Source organism: Trematomus bernacchii, unplaced genomic scaffold (genome assembly GCF_902827165.1).
Source record: "Trematomus bernacchii unplaced genomic scaffold, fTreBer1.1, whole genome shotgun sequence".
Taxonomy (NCBI): domain Eukaryota; kingdom Metazoa; phylum Chordata; class Actinopteri; order Perciformes; family Nototheniidae; genus Trematomus; species Trematomus bernacchii.
This window is the reverse complement of record NW_022987313.1, coordinates 1,511,537-1,529,388: the sequence shown is the minus strand read 5'-3', so window position 1 is coordinate 1,529,388 and position 17,852 is coordinate 1,511,537. Positions and strand designations below refer to the sequence as shown.

At 38.2% G+C, this 17,852-nt stretch overlaps 2 protein-coding genes and 1 non-coding gene across 7 annotated transcripts in view; all 3 read right to left on the bottom strand.

The window, feature by feature from the left end:
* klc1a (kinesin light chain 1a) overlaps window positions 1–9,990 on the bottom strand; it is a 41,393-nt gene extending 31,403 nt beyond the window's left edge. For 3 of the 5 annotated variants that reach the window (XM_034123775.1, XM_034123776.1, XM_034123778.1), the window contains exons 1-2: window positions 9,527–9,990; window positions 2,911–3,178 (exon numbers count right to left, since the gene is read on the bottom strand). In XM_034123775.1, the coding sequence (XP_033979666.1) occupies window positions 2,911–3,177 (267 nt within the window). In that variant the 5' untranslated portion in view covers window position 3,178; window positions 9,527–9,990. The remainder of the gene's footprint in view (window positions 1–2,910; window positions 3,179–9,526) is intronic. The other 2 variants (XM_034123777.1, XM_034123785.1) reach the window with 1 other exon arrangement.
* Window positions 9,991–11,325: 1,335 nt separating this feature from the next.
* Window positions 11,326–16,228, bottom strand: LOC117488893 (cytochrome c oxidase assembly factor 8). The gene is made up of 5 exons (XM_034138083.1): window positions 15,932–16,228; window positions 13,616–13,813; window positions 12,877–12,940; window positions 11,950–12,040; window positions 11,326–11,474 (listed from the first exon to the last, which is right to left on the bottom strand). The coding sequence occupies exons 1-5, from the start codon at window positions 16,064–16,066 to the stop codon at window positions 11,357–11,359; spliced, it is 606 nt and encodes a 201-aa protein (XP_033993974.1). The 5' UTR covers window positions 16,067–16,228; the 3' UTR covers window positions 11,326–11,356.
* LOC117479437 lies at window positions 12,639–12,779 on the bottom strand. Its single transcript, XR_004555576.1, has one exon. It is a non-coding gene; the product is annotated as a small nucleolar RNA SNORA79 (small nucleolar RNA).
* Window positions 16,229–17,852: the final 1,624 nt, after the last annotated feature.

Genomic DNA, 17,852 nt, shown 5'->3' with positions numbered 1-17,852 from the left:
CAGGGACTAATTACAAAAAACATTACATATTTTAATTCTAAGAAAATAGTAGCCCTTTCAGTGGCAGCATCTTGTGTATATTAGGGTACTAAAACTACCAGTGAAAATAGTAGACTTCCCACCAGAACTAAATATGTGTATACTAATGTTATTGTCAGCCACTTTGGGTAAAAGGATCCACTTAATAGCATGTGGTGTGAGTGCAAGGCTGGGAGGTGTGTAATTAGACAAAGAGTTTGAAGCATCGTGGCATCTGGGGTTGTTGGAGGCAGAAAGATTATGCAGAAAATATGAATCACACTCTGTTTTACAATAACTGCAAGCTACCCAAAAGACTGAAGGTAGATATAAGACTCTGCATGGTGCAGTGTATTGTATTTTTAATAGGCAAAGCGTGCTGGGAGATGTAGAGAGGCTAAATCACAAACAGTGACTCATCAGTGATTCATGGGCCAACTGAGCAGAGGCATAACCAAAGTTTTCTGCATTTAAAAAAGTTTCTTCAAAAAGACTTAAATAAGTGATTTTGTCTACAGATAGGTTCATTAGTCTTAGTGGAAAACAGTGATTTAAAAATAATGTATGTATGTATATAACATGAGCAGAGATGGGGTCGTTACTAAAAAAAAGTAATATATTACATATTACATATTACTTTAAAAAAAAGTAATATATTACACTACTTCGTTACTCTCTACATAAAGTAACTCGTTACTTTACTCGTTACTTTACTCGCAGGGCCGGCCCGCCCCTCCCTACAGGCAGATCACGCAGACTGCTAAAGTTTCAAATGTTCTCTTTAGTTCAGTTTCCATTGTCGCATAAGACTGATCCAGATAGCTCTGACTATGGCTGTCCTCTGTCTCCTGCTATCTGTATTTTGCGCAGCATATCTCTGAACGATGCGATGGTGATTCCACTGTGCAAATGGGCAACATTACCTCTACTATGAAGGATGCTACAAGCCTGTCCATCTCTGCTTTGGTTACCGGTCCTCCAAATTCTAATTTGTGCCGCTTCGGAGTCGGCGGCGGCGCACTCACAACATCCTCACTCTGGGTTCGGGGGTCCTTAGCTATTAGCTTCACCTTAGCATGTGTTCTTTGCAGGTGTTTGTTGAGGTTTGACGTGGTGTTTACAGCAGTGGATAACAGCTTCTGGCCTGGACACAGTTTGCACCTCACCGTCACATTCCTGTCTATTCTTCGGACGAACTCAAAATAATGGGCATACCTCCACCCCTCGAAAGTTATCGCTGACTCTGCCATGTTTATGCAGCACTGTGGAGATGTGGACGCGCAAGTAGCGCAGATTACGTACATATAAACCTGCGGCGGAAACCCCTCTTGTCTGTCAGTGTGATTATGACTGATTTTATAAAAGTAACGAAGTAACGCGTGTCGGGGCAATGTTAGTAACTGTAGTGTGATTACTGAATTATAAAAGTAACGAGTTACACTACTCCGTTACCGACAAAAGTAATATTATTACAGTAACGCGTTACACCCAACTCTGAACATGAGACATGGTGTGTGAACTTATGAGAGAAATGTAAACACCTTGCATTGGAATTTGTGTGTACGCTTTGTTTTCTTAGTCTGTTATTATGTGTTTGGCTAAAGCAAGGCAAACTGCAGTCAGGTGAAGGTCAGTCCATCGGCTGCATTTCTTTTAAGCGTTTCTGGGATCTTTTTTAAGTCTGTCACTCTGCTCTCTCACGCAACAGATTTAAACAAATGTATGCGCAATGAACGTCTGATACTCGTCAGCGTGGGGACCGTTTGTCTGCCTGCTGTTCATTTAACTCCTCAGAAGCTGCGCTGCTTACAGGACAGCTGCTTCTGAGCACAGAAAGCAGAACAAAAGTCGAAGTAGGTGTGGTCTAAACAAAGATGCGCACCTTCCTGTGCTCGTCTATGGCAGAAATAAATACCTAAAATGAAAATTCAATTCTCCAGTTCCATGCAACTAGAGATAAAACTACCTGGCGGCTGGTACACAACGCATGTCGAAAAAAAAAAAGTCCTGCACTCTTCCTGCCCTCATAATATTTTTTTCAAATGGTATCACAAGGAAAAACATGACATGCTATAACTGTTTATATTTTAAGAATTTTAAAAGATTGGAGATATTAAATGTTAACGGCAGATGAAGGCAAAGCTATTCAGCATTTCATGTTCAGATCTTTTGGTTGAGTAATTGCAACATCAATTATTGATTATTATGAATGTGGTGTGCCTTCAAAGCAGCACGTCCCCCTTTGTGAGCGCTAATGGTCCCTTTACAGTAGCTGTACATTTCACTTAGTTACAAGTTGTTGATATGATTTCATTTCTCTTTTCTATATGTCTATTAACTATTAAAGGTGGGGTAAGTTTGAGAAACCGGCTCGAGATACACTTTTTGTTATATTCCATGGAATGCTCTTAACATCCCGATAGCAATGAATATCTTAAGTGCTTTGACAAAAATCCATAAAAAAATGTCATCTGTGGAAGCCGTAGTACTGTAAAAAGCACGACCAATCATTTTAGCCGGCCCGGCTAAAATAACTGGATGGCCTACCTGCCTGTCAGCCTTCCATCGGGGCACAAACTTATCTCGTGCCCTCATTGGTCATGTGCGCGTTTGTGTGTGTTGGAGGAGGGGCTCTGTAAGGAAGTGGCAGATTTGTTCCGGCTGTGTATTTTCAAATTCTAGCGCACTCGAGCCGGTTTCTCCAAAATTACATACCCCACCTTTAATTCATTTTTATTTTCGAAAAATATGTTTACCTTGTTTTGTGAGAGTTATTTAAGAAAAATAAATTGCATATTATTCACAGAAATAGCATGGCTTGTGACCTGGATCTGTTGGATATTGAGCACAGAGCATAACCATAATAACTCATGATAATGGTTCGTTACACACCTGTGCCTCGCTCAGCCCCAGCTCCAGCATCTCCATGGACTTGCGGATCATGTGGGACTTCTCCTCCACCAGGACGCCCTCCTCCTCCTGCTTCAGGCAGCGCAGCGTGCCCAGCAGGCCGTCCAGGATGGAGTGGTGCTCCTGCTTCAGGGCCTCCAGCCCCTGGATCACCTGCTTGGTCCGGGAGATGATCTCTTCCTGGGAAAGCTTCTCCCCAGGGTCCTCCTCCTCCTTCACGCACACCATGGTGGACATGTCCTCACGCATTCTACAGATTCAACATCAGGGAAAGGAAAACGATTTTCAAAATGATGTATGAATCCAATTTAAAGTGGATAAAGTTGTTTTTACCAGAACGTTCCTGGAGATCAGACAAATTAAACCAAGATCAATGATAAAAGAAACACGTATACATGTGCAGTTTATTATTTATCAGATAGGGATGTCCTCATTCATTTAGAAGTTCAAACATCACGCTCTGAGGCCAGAGGGAAAGACATTTTCTAAATCTGATCAAAACAAGAAAACTAAAAGCAGCTTGTTGTCATCTAAAGACTTCCACATTAGAACCAACTCATGATTTCTATGCTTGTTAACTCCTGACAGAAAAAGAACATTTAATTGAACGCATTAAAAGGTTTGATCAGGGTTAACTTCTGAAAGAAATTCAGAAACAACAGAACCATTAGGTATAGGAATCTTCACAAAGCCACAAATTGGACAACCTTCAGATGTTTCCTTCCAAGTGGCCTCCTCCTGACCTTTTCTCGTCTCATTGCTACAACACACCCTGATGCATCTCCGCTTACGATCAATACTCGGCTCCAGGTGAGAAACAACATTGTCTTAAACAAAAGGTCAGACTGTGTGTATCAGTACTTGCTTCAGGTTGAGATCATTAATAAGAAATGTTTCTCACTCAGACTACACCCAAGGTGTCTTTGTGTGAGGCACTGACAGCAGCAGGGTGTTGCAGCAACTGAACACGCTGCATAAACAAGAGGATACACATGAGGTCGCAGATAAATACTGTAGGAAGAGCTCAGAAAACTGAGGTGTCATCACTTAAGATGCTTTAAGAAAAAGAGTGACTTTGGTGCAGCTGTGATGAAAAAACAAACGGCAGACGATAAACCTGCCGCCTGCTGACAGCTCAAATCAGGATCTGAGGGCTGTGGGATGTGTGCGGTGAACAGATAACGACAGATATGAGGTGAGGATTTTTAGAAAGGGAAACTCACAAAAAGTAGAACACTTAAAAAACATGATGCCACCAGTCTTTAAATGTGTTTTATGGTTTGTTATGTTATACTGCTTCATCTTTATTATGAAGTCAAGTCAGCATTTATTGCCTAAAACCTACTTAAATGTGGCAAAATGTTCGAGATACCTCAAATAATATACAGTTTTAGTCTGGTATCCTTTTACAGTTACTGAAAGACTGCATGTTAATACATCTTTTTTCAGACATTGACTCAACAAACTCCACCTGCACTTCGACCCACTCAATCCAGACTTTCTTTGCTTTGTATGCATACACAAACACACACACACACACACAAACACACACACACACACACAGCGCACAAACTTAAGAGGATTATGACTCAGCAGTTCGGCAGCACTTGTAGCGAGCTTCCTAATAAATCCCTGCAAGCACACTGGACAGAAACTGCAAACTGAATAATTACAGAAACACTGACAGATGTTATGTTTCATTGCATTGCTCTGTGGAAAAAAAACTGAAATGTAATCTTTGGTGTGGCAGACTTACGTAAATGTTACCCTTCATTTTGCAATAATAAAAACAGCTTGCCCAACCTGAGTATAAAAGCTGCGGTGATAGACGTGTCCTGAACTGCCTTAGGTTACCATTTCAGTTCAAGTGTGAATAACAATATTTAAGGAGCGAGCGAGCAGAATTAGGAAGAGCCTTAGCTCCTATCGCTCCATGTGACTCAGCAACACGCCTGCAGCCTATCAGCTGACAGCGGGGCAGGAAACTGTGTGCAGGAGAAGATGGAAAAACAGCAGCTCCAGGTGAGCAGCGTGAGGGGACTTTCAGTGGGACTGACTGATATCGTAGGCAAACTGATTAGAGTGATTATCCTGTTGTAGCTCATAATCAGTTTCAAATAAACGCTACAACTACTATTTTCAGTATGTATTAATCTGTTGATTGTTTTATTGATTCAGTCATTATGTGATTAATAAAATGTCAAAAACAGTGACAAACTCCCTTTTACATTCTCATACGAACTAGCTTGGTGAATATCTTTATTGATAAGTCATTAGGAAATAACTAACAGGGGATCTATGTGAAATACAACAAGCAATATCATCTGCTAATAACAACAGCAATATCTGTCAGATTTTAATGTTCAACAGCCACCACCCAAAAACGTTACAATGAGCATTCATTACAAGTTTTCAATGATGTTGCAGAGAACAGAAGGTCTGCTGGGTCACTAGTAATACTCTATCAGTTCATTGAGAACATGCCAATTATAATTAATATAGCTACAACTCCCTGATGGCCGATAAGTAGACATTGTTGCACAGCTCACAACGGGGGAAAAAGACTATTCTTTCAGATGTAGCTATCAAAATAAAAGTTGTTCTTACACTTTGAAACCTATTGGACTGGATTATTGAAAGGCACACGCACTATATGAATTAGAAATCACTGTTTTATACAACACAGAGGAAGGTCAACTATCCTTAACTGCAAAAACCATTAAAGATAACAACAAGCACTGCAGCCTGTGTAATACAGAAGTGAAAGTGACAGCACAAGCTATTTCTTTTTTCCTGCTCCGACCCAACAGTCTTTTATTTTTGGCATCAGATGAGTCTCGGAGCACAAAGCACCACAGGGGGAAGGCACAGAAACTACTTTTGAAATGTTAATAGCTGGCTTGAAGGAGAGAGCCCGGAGACGCTGCAGCTCTTCGTGTACAGTAAGCAGATTAAAGCATGGTGATGGGGAGAATTGTAGGGTATGAATGAGGAGGGGTGGTGGGTTGTGTTTGGGACCAAGGAAGAAGAGGAACATTGAGTGCTTGCTCTAGGCTTTATGCCTGAGGAGCAGCAGGAAGAGCAGAACTGCGTAGCAATAATCTTAGTCAGCGATGTGTGGGCAGATAGGAACTGTGATTCACATCCACATTAAAGAACTAGAAAAGTCTGAAAGAGCCTCTCAAAGTCAAATGTTCTCTATCTTTCTGAGTATAACATATATTGGCGTTTGTTTACATGCTTTCTATCCATGATTCAAGAATGCCACAGTTGTTCTACCTGTATCCCCTCAATGAAAACATTTTTTGCATTTGCTTTTTACTGTCTTTGTTTGGTAAAAATAGCTTTAAAAACGTGGCAGGGTAGTTAACAACACTAGCTGTGATTACCACAGTAGAAACAAAAAGAGTGCAGCATACAGAAGTAAAGTCTTTAATGCGGTAAACATGTTGTTTACCGCATTAAAAGACAAATGTGTTAATAGAAAATGTACAAAACTATAACACAACGTTCTCAATGACTGACACTTTAAACGTGATTAAAGACACTGCAAACACTGACACATCATGATCTTTTGATTTGATATAGTGATTGTTAGCAATTATAAACAGTTCCCAATTTACCTGGAGCCTCATCAGCATTCATTCAGAGACATGTTTTTATCCACTTAACTAATTCAAGTCCAGTACTCACTTTCCTTTAAGGGTGTGTTTTCTAGTTCACTGGTATTTATTCCACTTTCTTAACTAGCTACTTTCCAGCTGTGTCTGTTTACTGTTTACTTTTTACTGTTTAGTTTAAGACCAGTGGTGTTAAATGGGTTCATCAGCACTTTTTTTGCTGACAAAAGACCTGATGAGAGCTGTGAGAGTGAAGACGAAACAGTAATGATGGTGTCCTTAAAAACAAAAACCACAAGCTGACAGACACTATAAAATCTGCAAATGCAAGAAGCAGTAGTCAAGTGATACTTTGATGATATAAAAACGATTAAAGCCTCTTCAAATTGATCAAAGTTGCTCACATACATCTTGTGCTGTTGCTTTTGTACTACAGATTTCATATGAGGCAGTTCTCAATGTCACTTCTCCCTCAGTTTAACTCAACTATGAAGCCTTTACAAGTGTATCATGTGACGACACATTAGCTTCAGACACCCAGAAAGGGGTTAACAAATCAGGCAGTGGAGACATGACACTGCAGGGCTGAAACAGAGCAAATTACAAGTATTCATATCAATAATGAACTGATGTTCAGTGTCTCAGGAGGACCTACAGGCAACACAATTAAAACTGTGAAAACATCTGATTCAAATGTATCCAACACAGGAACATAACTGCCTGATGAAATAGCCTGCTGCTGACTTGAACTATGGGTCATCTCTTAAAAAGGAGTTTTCTCATTAGGTAATTTATTTCTGTGACCCTTTACCAGACATTCATCAAAGCTGAGAGCCTCATTTCTCATTATTAAGAGTACGTCAGAGCCATTATGAAAGACCTGGATGTTAATTGTTGATGAATATTATCTTGATTAATCAATAGAGATGTGTTAAATCTCTAAAATAAGTCAAAGTCATCTAATGAGAAGATCTGAAACTGGAACATTTAAGACAATTTATCAAATATCACAATAGTCCTGATGAATTTTCTGACAATAGATTGATTAATTGTGACAAAAGCACAAACTGCAGCCTTCAAAGTGACCGCAAAGTTTGATCAACACATTTTCAAAACAGTTCATTAAAAACTGAACAAACCAAACATTATAACCTTTAAAAAAGTATTTACTGCCGGACTGTTGTTCAAGAGACCATACGTTTGAGCTAGTTGTTCCGAATAGACTGGCAACTAAGTGTATTTTCTTAATAAGTATTTCTGCTGCAAAGACACAAGCTCGAAGAAGAAAAAAACTATTTCGAGGCAAAGCATTTTCTTTCCAATGTCTGCATGATGTAGGTTTAAAACCCTGTGCCTTTATGTTAAATCTAATTGAATCCGAAGCCATAAATCAGCCAGACTAGTATAGATCGGCTGACATTCGGTTACGGCAGATTTATATATCTGTACAGGCCAATAAGTTAAAAGAAATAACAGTACAGAAATGCCAATAGAAGCCTGGTACTTAAGACCATGTCTCCTCGATACAGACACAACGTGAAGGAATCCTTATAAAAAATATGTTACAATAAAAAAAAAAATCATATACAAAACAGTACTGGTTGGACTTGAATTCAAGTACTAAGTCTGCAAGTTTAATGTGTAAAAGTACACAACAGTAAAATAAAAAAGGTACTGCATCTGCAATGTTTTAGCAGCAATTACCTTAAAATGTTATGCTGCTTTAAATGCTGCACCTGCAGAAGAGCTCTATGCTTCTCAAGCCGACCTGCAGCATTACAAGAAAATCTGCAGCGACCACACATAATTATCATTTTCAACCAGTAACACACACAAAACTTTCTGGGATTCAGCCAAACAAGCTGTCCCAGGAGAGCGGAGGGGTGGTATCCTGCAGGAGGAGCCCTGCTGCAGGTTGTCAAGAGTTACTCCTTTGTGGATGGATTAGATATTAATGACTGCAGGGTAGGGTACACAAACTCAGAAAGAAAACCTTATATGTATTCCTCAGATTTCTGTCATCAGAATACTTTAGAAATCTGAGGTGAAAATGGATTTTGTGACAGTTGCTCCATTGTCATATACTCTTAAATAAACCAAAAATATATGTGTTCAAACATAGAAGTAAGAGTAAACATGTGCACAGTGTACTACAAAATATGTTAAATAATATTCAGTAGTGTATTAATATTATAAAAGAATGTTACTGCTTAAACAGATTATTGCTCAAAGTGCACAGTGCAAAACAGTGATAAAAGTACTGCAGTTTAATAATTTATGTAGAATATTGCAGAATTGAATAGTTATTGCAGAGTATTGCACACATAAATAATTGCCAAGGTTGTGCAGCCCAATAATAGTTCATATAGCCCGGTTTTCAGTCATGCAGTGTAGACTCAGACATTGTGAATTAAATCTCAGATATTCATAAAACACCTTTCAGTGTTTCTCAGCTGTGATTCCCACACTGAGATCCAGTGTCCCTGTCGTCTCCTCAACACAGGCAGCTTTCAGTGCCATCAACCCCGCTTTGAATATCAATGAAAGGGACATCCAACATAACTATCACATGACAAACATCAAGACTATTTGGGTTGCTGCAGTGCATCCTTCCCAGGCATGTTTTCAGTCAATGCCCCTGTTGTTCCTGCTGCTTTTGTCCCCAGATATTTCACTAGCAAATGGATTAACCTGAAGAACCAGTTAGCAAAAATACCTCCCTGTCACACAAGCACTGCAGGGCTAACTCTGGGTTAGCACTCAGTGACAATAATGTGCTTAAAGCGTCTAATTCCTGCAATGAACGTAAACACGGACAACAAATGAAAGGAAAAACCATCTCTAAAACCTATTAAAATATTTAATAATTCATATTATTGTTGTTTCACAAGATGACACCTCAAAACGATATGAACATTTCAGTGAAAGTGGTTAATTAGTTTATGACCGTTCCAAGAAATACACGGAGCCATTCTTACCGTTCTCTGGGACATCCGTTTCCAAAGTAGCTTCAATGTAACGTCAATTTATCTCGCCTTTTTGACGTCCAAATCACTTATTTTTTAAATGAAACTGGTGTTGCTTTAAAGGTACAACTCCAGCCGATAAATAGAGTATGTAACTTTTAAAACACAATATCCAAAGTGTCTTCGAATGGGATATGTTCCTCTGGGTTTCACTGCATCAACCGCCGTTAATATATAATGACCAGCTAGCTACATAGCTAACCGGCTAACTGTCAAAACACTGGCTTTAGTCGGAGCCATAAATACAGAAAACCATGTTGTCCTTAAGTTCCATGGCAGTCCGTAAAACTAACTTGATGGCGGCTTCATGGGGTTGAATTAAAAGTTGACGAGTCGCCGGTGAAGCTGACAGCTCCCTGGTCCACTGGCTGGATGACTGACTGACTGCGCGGTGCGTGAAAATGGCGTTACCCGGCGCCCCCCTCACTTTCCTCGGTTACTAATGATGTCATCCCTGCTGCCCGGATTAAAGGGGAAGCTGTGGTGCGAACTCAGCTGCCAGATTTATTAAATGCAATACTTTAGTAAACCAATAAATACTGGTAGAGGAAGCGGTACCACAGTGAAGAAATACGAGTGAAAGTCAAAATCTTACCAACAAAACTATAGGCTTTGATTTATTCTAAGTAGCGAAAGGAAACTAATTCTAATTATCAGTGGTATAAAATAACTAATGTTCAAGTCCCTCAAACTTGAGAGTACAACTTTGAGTGATTTGTACTTTACTTGAGTAATTCAAGTATTGCTACTCAATGACTAGATGATTAGAATATGTATTATATTAGCTAATTTGCATAAAGAGTTATTTTACTTTTGATATCATTAGTAGCGTATAATGATGCTAAAATGTTGTACTTTTTGAGTAACATTTTGAATGCAGGACTTTTACTTGTTACAGTATTCCTACACTGTTAGTTCTACTTTTTAAGTACTTCTTCGACCTCCGCACATAATGCAGAAAGTCGTATTTCCCAATAATATAACTTATATTATGTAATTGTATTATAATTGTTGGTGCAGTAAAGTGTTCATCATTTTAATATTACAACTGAGCTAATTTAAACAACTCATGTCAATTTATATTTTGTATTAATGGAATAAATCTACAAATCATACATTTTTAAATGTATGACTTAACATCTAATCTGCAGACATCAAATGTTATGACTGTCTGTCCACAACTGTTAACATTTTTAGTATTACAAAACCATTCCTCTGCACTATTACATTTTCAATAGGGGGTTCTTAAATTGTTCTTTTTAGTGGGATTTGAATAAACTGTTATATTTTTGTCAATGGTTAACATTTCAGAATGTGAAATATTTGTATGTCTTTGACTCACACTGAAAAGCGACTTAGTATAACATGTTATACATTCAGAATACATGTTGTTACACAATAGTATTATTTAATTAATCTTGTTTCCTTTATTGATTCATTGTAAAAATATTAATTGAAGGCATTTTGGAAAAAAGGTTTGGATATTTGAAAATGATGTTTCACAATATTACAATGACAAAGAGATTCAACTAAGCCATGGCAATTGAGGGCTAGCTTAATCATGCAAGCTAAACATATTTTATATCAAGAGCAATCGTTTTTTGGCAATTCTTTACCATTTACTCATTACACTTTCCATTTGCTGCTGCAACACTGCACATTTCCCTGTTGTGGAACCAATAAAGGAATATCTCGTGAAATTTGAAGCAAATATGAAGCAGCCGTACAGAAAAATGCAGTAAAAACAAAGATAGGAGGGTGAGTAGATATTTTATTTGTGTATCAGGTGGTAGATGTGCTGTTATTCTTGTCTTTTCTTTTAGCAACAGTCCTCCAGATGTTCCTCAGAGCGACGCGGGCCATGAGCATGGTGATGGTGAAGTTACGTCGATACCATTCACTGTAAACAACGAGGGGGGGGGGAAGCTTTCAATGTAAATTCAGTGATAGAGTAAGACTTTAAATTATCTAGTGTCTGTACAATAAAATAAAGGTTTATTTTACTGAAATTACATTTGGATAAAGCTTTTAAATAGACTGAGCAATAATACCAGAGGGAAGAAATGTAAATGTTTGTGTCAGGTTGGTTTAAATCAAAGAAATAAGCCCACACATAGAAGAAAAATAAGTGCAGCAGCAGAGGTGATGTGTGGGCAGAAAACATATTTATGGAGAATGCAACAAACTTTAAACAAGCCAGCCACTTTGCAATGCTAATTCACACTCTTCAAAGCCTGCAATGTTTGTTGTGCAATACACACACACAGGGCACAGAATATAACTGTATATAAATGTCTTTAAAGCCCACAGCTCCTCTGCAGGGAGATTTACCCGCCCACCCAGCGGCACCATGGGAGATACCCAAAACAACTCACTTGTTATAACTCGAATGTCGTACTCTGTTTGTGTCCAAGAAGCCTTTGTAAAACACGGCCATCACTTCACTGTCCAGGGAGCGCCGCCGACCTGAGGGGGGAGGAGACCGAGGAGAAGGTTATATTCTTTGTAAGATGCAATGCATTTATAAAAGAAAGCACCAGATGTTACATAAATACTCAGTGTTCAATGTGCTTTTAATTATCAAGAAACGCAGAGGGGAGTTGGGGGAGAAATAGGGAGGAGACAAGAAGGAGGTAATAAAGGTGAGAAAGCAATGAAGGGAGTAAGGGAGGAAGCAAGTAAGGACAGATGGAAGGAGATTAAGAAGACACAGATTTATGGAAAGAAGATTGATGAAGAGAAGGCAAAGAGGGAGAAAATGGGATGGGGGATAGGAGACGGGCAAAAGATAGAAAAGGGAACAAGAGGAAAAGGGTGGACAGAGGGAAGGAAATGAGTAAGGAAAGGAGAGAAGATGGGAGGGAAGGAAAGTAAAATTATGAAAAGAGGTTAACGGAAAGGGAGCAAGGTAGTACAAGGTACAAGGTAGTACAAAGGTACTACATGAGTAGTAAATGAGACTAGTAGTATGAGAGAAGACAGACACAAGTGAAGAAGAATGGAGATATAAAAGGTGAAAAGGGAGCTGTACAGAGAAAAGGAGAACAAAACAAATATTGCAAATATTTGTTGGGTCTTGCAAAACCAGGAAGCTTTGGATTGTCAGCTGAAGCCTGAAGCTTCCTGGGTGAAAAAGACCCAAATTTCTCTGCGACATCGTAAAATCCTCATGAAACACTGCTCACAGGAGAAGGTACCGACGTCACCTCAACTACAGTCTGTCAGACTGAGGGTTATCTCTATGCAAAAGCATGCAGGATGTTTTTACACTCAGATTTACATGTTGATAACTGCATCCTTACCTTCCTCATCACGAGGAGTCAAGCCGTTTGCCTTCAGTTGTGAAATGATAAATTCTTCTTTTTCCTGCAAAAAGCATAACAATTACAGCTATAAATTCTCACTTAGAAGTTTAAATTGGCTTGTCCCCTTTAAATAAAAAAAAATAGACCATCACACAACAGTTTAGTTGTGTGATGCTGCCCTCTGCTGGTCAAAATCAATAGTTTCATGTTGTACAAAAGAGCTCTGCATGTAGACACAAATACTACAAATGTAGTCAATGACAAAAAATACATTTTTAATGTGGAAGCACTGCGGTCCTCCGAGCTCCATTTCAAGTGCATTGCCAAAATAACATTATTTATACCAATTCAAACTATCGGTCTAGGAAACCCAAATACTGCACTACTAGAAAAATTGTGCAATTCTAAAGCTGTAAAACAGCTAACATGGCAAGTAGCTTCTGTCATGGTAGATTAGTTCAAATTAATGAATTCTTTGATTTAAAAAAATATATATATATAGACATATATATATATATATATATAGACATTACTTCACCTTTAAAAAGGCATCCTAGAGTGCCAAAAGAATGTTGCAGTTTCAAGGCAATTGTTTTCAACTAATCTGATCTGTGACTTCTCTGGCTTGCATGTTATCTTGTTGTATACATCCCCAATAACCAGAAGTTTTCTTTCTTAAACATTAAATGAATCACCTCTGTGTCTTGATTTAAAATAAATAAAAAACATTTCCCACCTTTGTGAAGCTGAAGTTCTGTTTGGTCCAGAAGTCGTGGTTCCAGTTCTCGGTTTCCTGCCTCAGGTGTCTCAGACGTTTCTGCAGATCTGACTCGTTCTCAGGGATGTGGTAAACGATCGGACGGAGGTTAGAGAGAGGGTTCGGAGGACCGATCCAATCGTGAGTGGAGCTGACCGCCGGTCTGAAGGGAGATCTCTACATAGTATGAAAGAAATATAAAGAATTAGTATTCATTAAGAAAAGCATAATAGAAATCCAGAAGCCCTTTGATGGTGTAGAAACTATTATTTAGTGTAGGTTAAAGTAAAGTACTCAGCTTTAGATTAAATTATATACCCATAACCTTTTTAAACCCATACATTCAAGTGTGAGAAACTTTTGATATACACACACACAATGCACATGTTATCCAGGAGTTAAAGAAATTGTCCCCGGTTCATTTTTGTAGAGGCTTTGGTAAATATAGTCTGGTACTGTTGCTGAAAAAAGATATACTCTGACCATTTATTTTTGTCTTTCTTGTTACTTGAATGTTCATTTTTTTCTTGTTGTCATTCACAATAACCATATTTTTCCTTCCTTACATACATGCTGGAGGAGCCATTTATTTGTCACACTTTTTGAAATTTGCCACAAATCAGTTAATTGCCTGTTTGTTCAGGTGTTTGCAATAATCACAGTGGTCTCACTCACCTTGCAACAGAAAGGCAAAACATTTTTTAAGTCTGTTTTAAAGACACTTTTTAAACTAACCTAAGTTTTTTACTAGATTGAGTGCACACAATCCTGACATGCAAGTTAGTTGTTACATTTGAAGCACTTACGACTTTCCTGTCAGTGTCCTGCAGCTTACCTCGTCCTGGAAACGACTGAGCTACTGAATAAAACCTTCTTAAGTAGATGGGCCTGGATGATTGGACTGTATCATCCTGCCAAAATCAGAGGGGTGTTTGCAGGAGCCACTCCATGCAAGCAACAGCTTTTAAAGAGTGGAAATGTTTCTCTCCCCTGCAATTAACTATCGACTGAACTGCAGGTGTATACAATCCTGCAGTTGAGCAAGTCTCTGGTCAGAGTAGCACTCACCATGTTGCAGAAAGTTGTGTCAAGTTATGCTAGGTGGTATAAACAACGCAGCATTAGAAAAAGTGTCCATCAGTACAGGTTTTTTCTACCTCAAGAAAATAATCAAATTTGATGTATGGGATGGCTATTTCAAAGTATTTATAAATTGAATTTTCATACCGTTACAGTGATATAAGGCCAGATCGCCTATGCTTTAGACCAGTTATTTTCAGGTTATATACAGTACATTGTTTGTCACCATCGTAAACTATTTAAATAATCTGGGTGGATAAAATCCCTTTTGGATTCTTATTAAGGAATCCTATTGCAACATCATTGCAAACCAAAATGTTTCCATTACTCTTGAACTACACATGTTAAGACAGGTAGGAGTGAGATCAGGGTGCCGCCCTGCAGGTGATTTAATTTGAATGAACTGACTGAGTCAACAGAGGTTTGGCACGCATAGATACAAAGTGGGCACATGGTTTGAATAAATAGCAGACCAACACAGACATGCTTATCATTTCAAACCAGACTGCAGGGTGACGAGCAGCAAGGCAGAAACCCTGATGCACTCAAGAGACTGAAAACAGGTAGAAACAACTTCCTGTAACAAAGATAGCTAAAGATAACGTACGTGTAAATGCAATTATTGAAATGTCTTACATACCAATTTACAATATCGTTAAAGTTTTAGGATAACATGGAGTTCTTAAAGGCTCAATATGTTGATACTATCCTGAAGTAGTCTAGTACTGGGATGTTATTAAGTACATAATACTCAAGTAGTACACATTTCAGGTATTCGTAGTAGTATTTTCATTGTATGCTACTTTACTACATTTATTGAAATACTTAGTTACTCTGTAGATTTAGATTTTAATACAAAATGTTTTATATTTTGTTAAGCAACTTTACTGTAAGTAGGCCTATATATAAAACTTTTATTTTGTTGTACTTATAAACTGTGGTACAACTAATTGTACTTATCACAACTGCATCATTTAAATGTATTTACCTCTTACTTGTAATGGAGTATTTTTACATTATGATATCTCTATTACGAAACCATAGTTCTGAATGAATGTTATTGGCCCACACCAGCAACCGTATCATGGCAACAACACACACATGCTGCGCAACAAGCCGTGGGGGACATAACACAATTCAGGTAAGTCAGATATTCAACATGGCAGCACTTAGAGATTGTTTATTTAACAAATTATGATGATTTACTGTACGAACCTTTGGTGTTTTGTCCTGCTTGGTTGCCAGTTTGGAGCTACATTGCCGTATATTCAGTGCTGATATACTGCAAGGAGAGTGGAGTGTAAAAGGGCTGAAAATCCTCCATGCTGCTGCTGTTGTTTTGGACGCCATTTTTAACTAACCGACACTAAACAGCTGTTTTAAGAGGGATTTGTTTCCCTTACATGGCAGAGTGTCCGGATATTTATATAAACCTACAGTGTTCTGTTAGGGGAGTTCATATCGATGTCCTTCTGTGAGAACAACCCTCCGTCTGGTCACATGACTCCCACTATAGAAAAGAGGGGCTTCAAACATTCACCGGCGCAGCCCCGGGCGGGGTTTCTCCCAAACCATTCTTGTTGGTTCGCAGTGGTAGAAGAAATATAAAAGTACCAATATAATGATCTTAAAATCCTCCATTTAAAGTAACAGTCCTGAAATAAAATGTAACTTAAGTAGAAGTACAGTAGTGTCTTTTTCAACAGTATTATATTATTATGGACATGTATAGAAGTTATACGTGGCATCAAAGACACTTACTCAAATAAATTACACCTTTTTTTAAAATAGTATTCCAAGTACAGTGAGTATGAGTAGGCTACTTAGTTAGACTACATATACTTAGTCACTATGCAGCCAGATGGCTCTTTAGTGGTTGTGTTATAATGTAAGTACAAGTTACCACCTGTCAACGTATTCACCTTGTACCAAAACGTACTGAATATGCAGAATGGCCTATTTCAAAATACTATACTATATTTCTGAATTATCGTTATCATTTTTACATTCATTTGAATCATCACGTTAGAGTTGCAGCTGGCAAATGTGATGGTGGTATCATTTATTTTCTATACATCTAGGTAGCTTAATTTTTATAATACTTTGTTAGAATTTATAATATTAATTTTATTTTAGATTACAAATATATCTATATATTTATCTATTTTATAATAACACATAAGGATTTCTTAAAACTAGAAATTCTACTTCAGTGGAGTCCCAGAAAGCTTTACTCTTCTTGACTCTTATAAGGATTGTATTAGGATTATCTGTCACTTTTGGATGTCATATCAAGGTTCAATGTTCAGCTTGATTGTACGTTTACAACACAGCATTTGAACAATGACATCTATCGCAGCACTCTCCATTTTCACACTTTTGTATTATTATTTTATTATAATTAAAATGAAATAAAAACAGGCAATAAAACCAAATACATCGTATGTAGCAGTAAAGAAGGAAAGCATATGCATTTAACTATAAATGTAATAGATTTAAAAAAAGGACAATATATGCCTCGGAATTCTAGTGGAGTAAAAGAATAAACAACAAATCTCAAAAAAGGCCCTTCCTTTAGTATCCCCGCCCTTTCCGCCACGCATCAAACGGCACGATCATTTATACCTATGGAGCGCACCTAATGTTGGACAACCAAAACTTACCTTCCGTTACAAAAACGTCTAATAGAAATACGGGAAAATAAGACTTATTTTGTATGTATTCTACGTAAATGTGAATTTGTGAACCATTACCTAAACACTGATTTCCATTTGGAGTTATCAAGTGAATTAAACGTCCGTTTAAATGGTTTTATTCCCCGTATATGAAGCAAAGAGAAACTCCGCGCTAGTTCGTGAGCCGGAAAGTAACTACTAGAAGGTAGCTAGGTAGGCTAATGTTTAGCTTTCATGCTGGGGAGGTGCGCACTTTTCCACAACGTTTCAGATGGCTGTACGCTGGCTATGCAGGGTAAGGGTGAACCTATTAAAGTGACGAGGCGGTGTTTAATGTGTTAACACCACCAAATAAAACTGGAGTTATTCGGTAAAGGTGGGGCTGAGTCAGGTGATCAACGGTAGCGAGGACAATGGGGTTCAGACAGTGAAAACAAGAAGGTTTATTTGACTCAAAACTG

Excerpts from the sequence above, each read along its gene's own strand:
- LOC117488893 (XM_034138083.1), bottom strand. The coding sequence starts at position 16,066 with ATGGCGTCCAAAACAACAGCAGCAGCATGGAGGATTTTCAGCCCTTTT. Across the intron at positions 12,941-13,615 it reads AGAACTTCAGCTTCACAAAG|GAAAAAGAAGAATTTATCAT; the intron begins GTGGGAAATGTT and ends TGCTTTTTGCAG. Across the intron at positions 12,041-12,876 it reads GACTCCTCGTGATGAGGAAG|GTCGGCGGCGCTCCCTGGAC; the intron begins GTAAGGATGCAG and ends CTCCCCCCTCAG.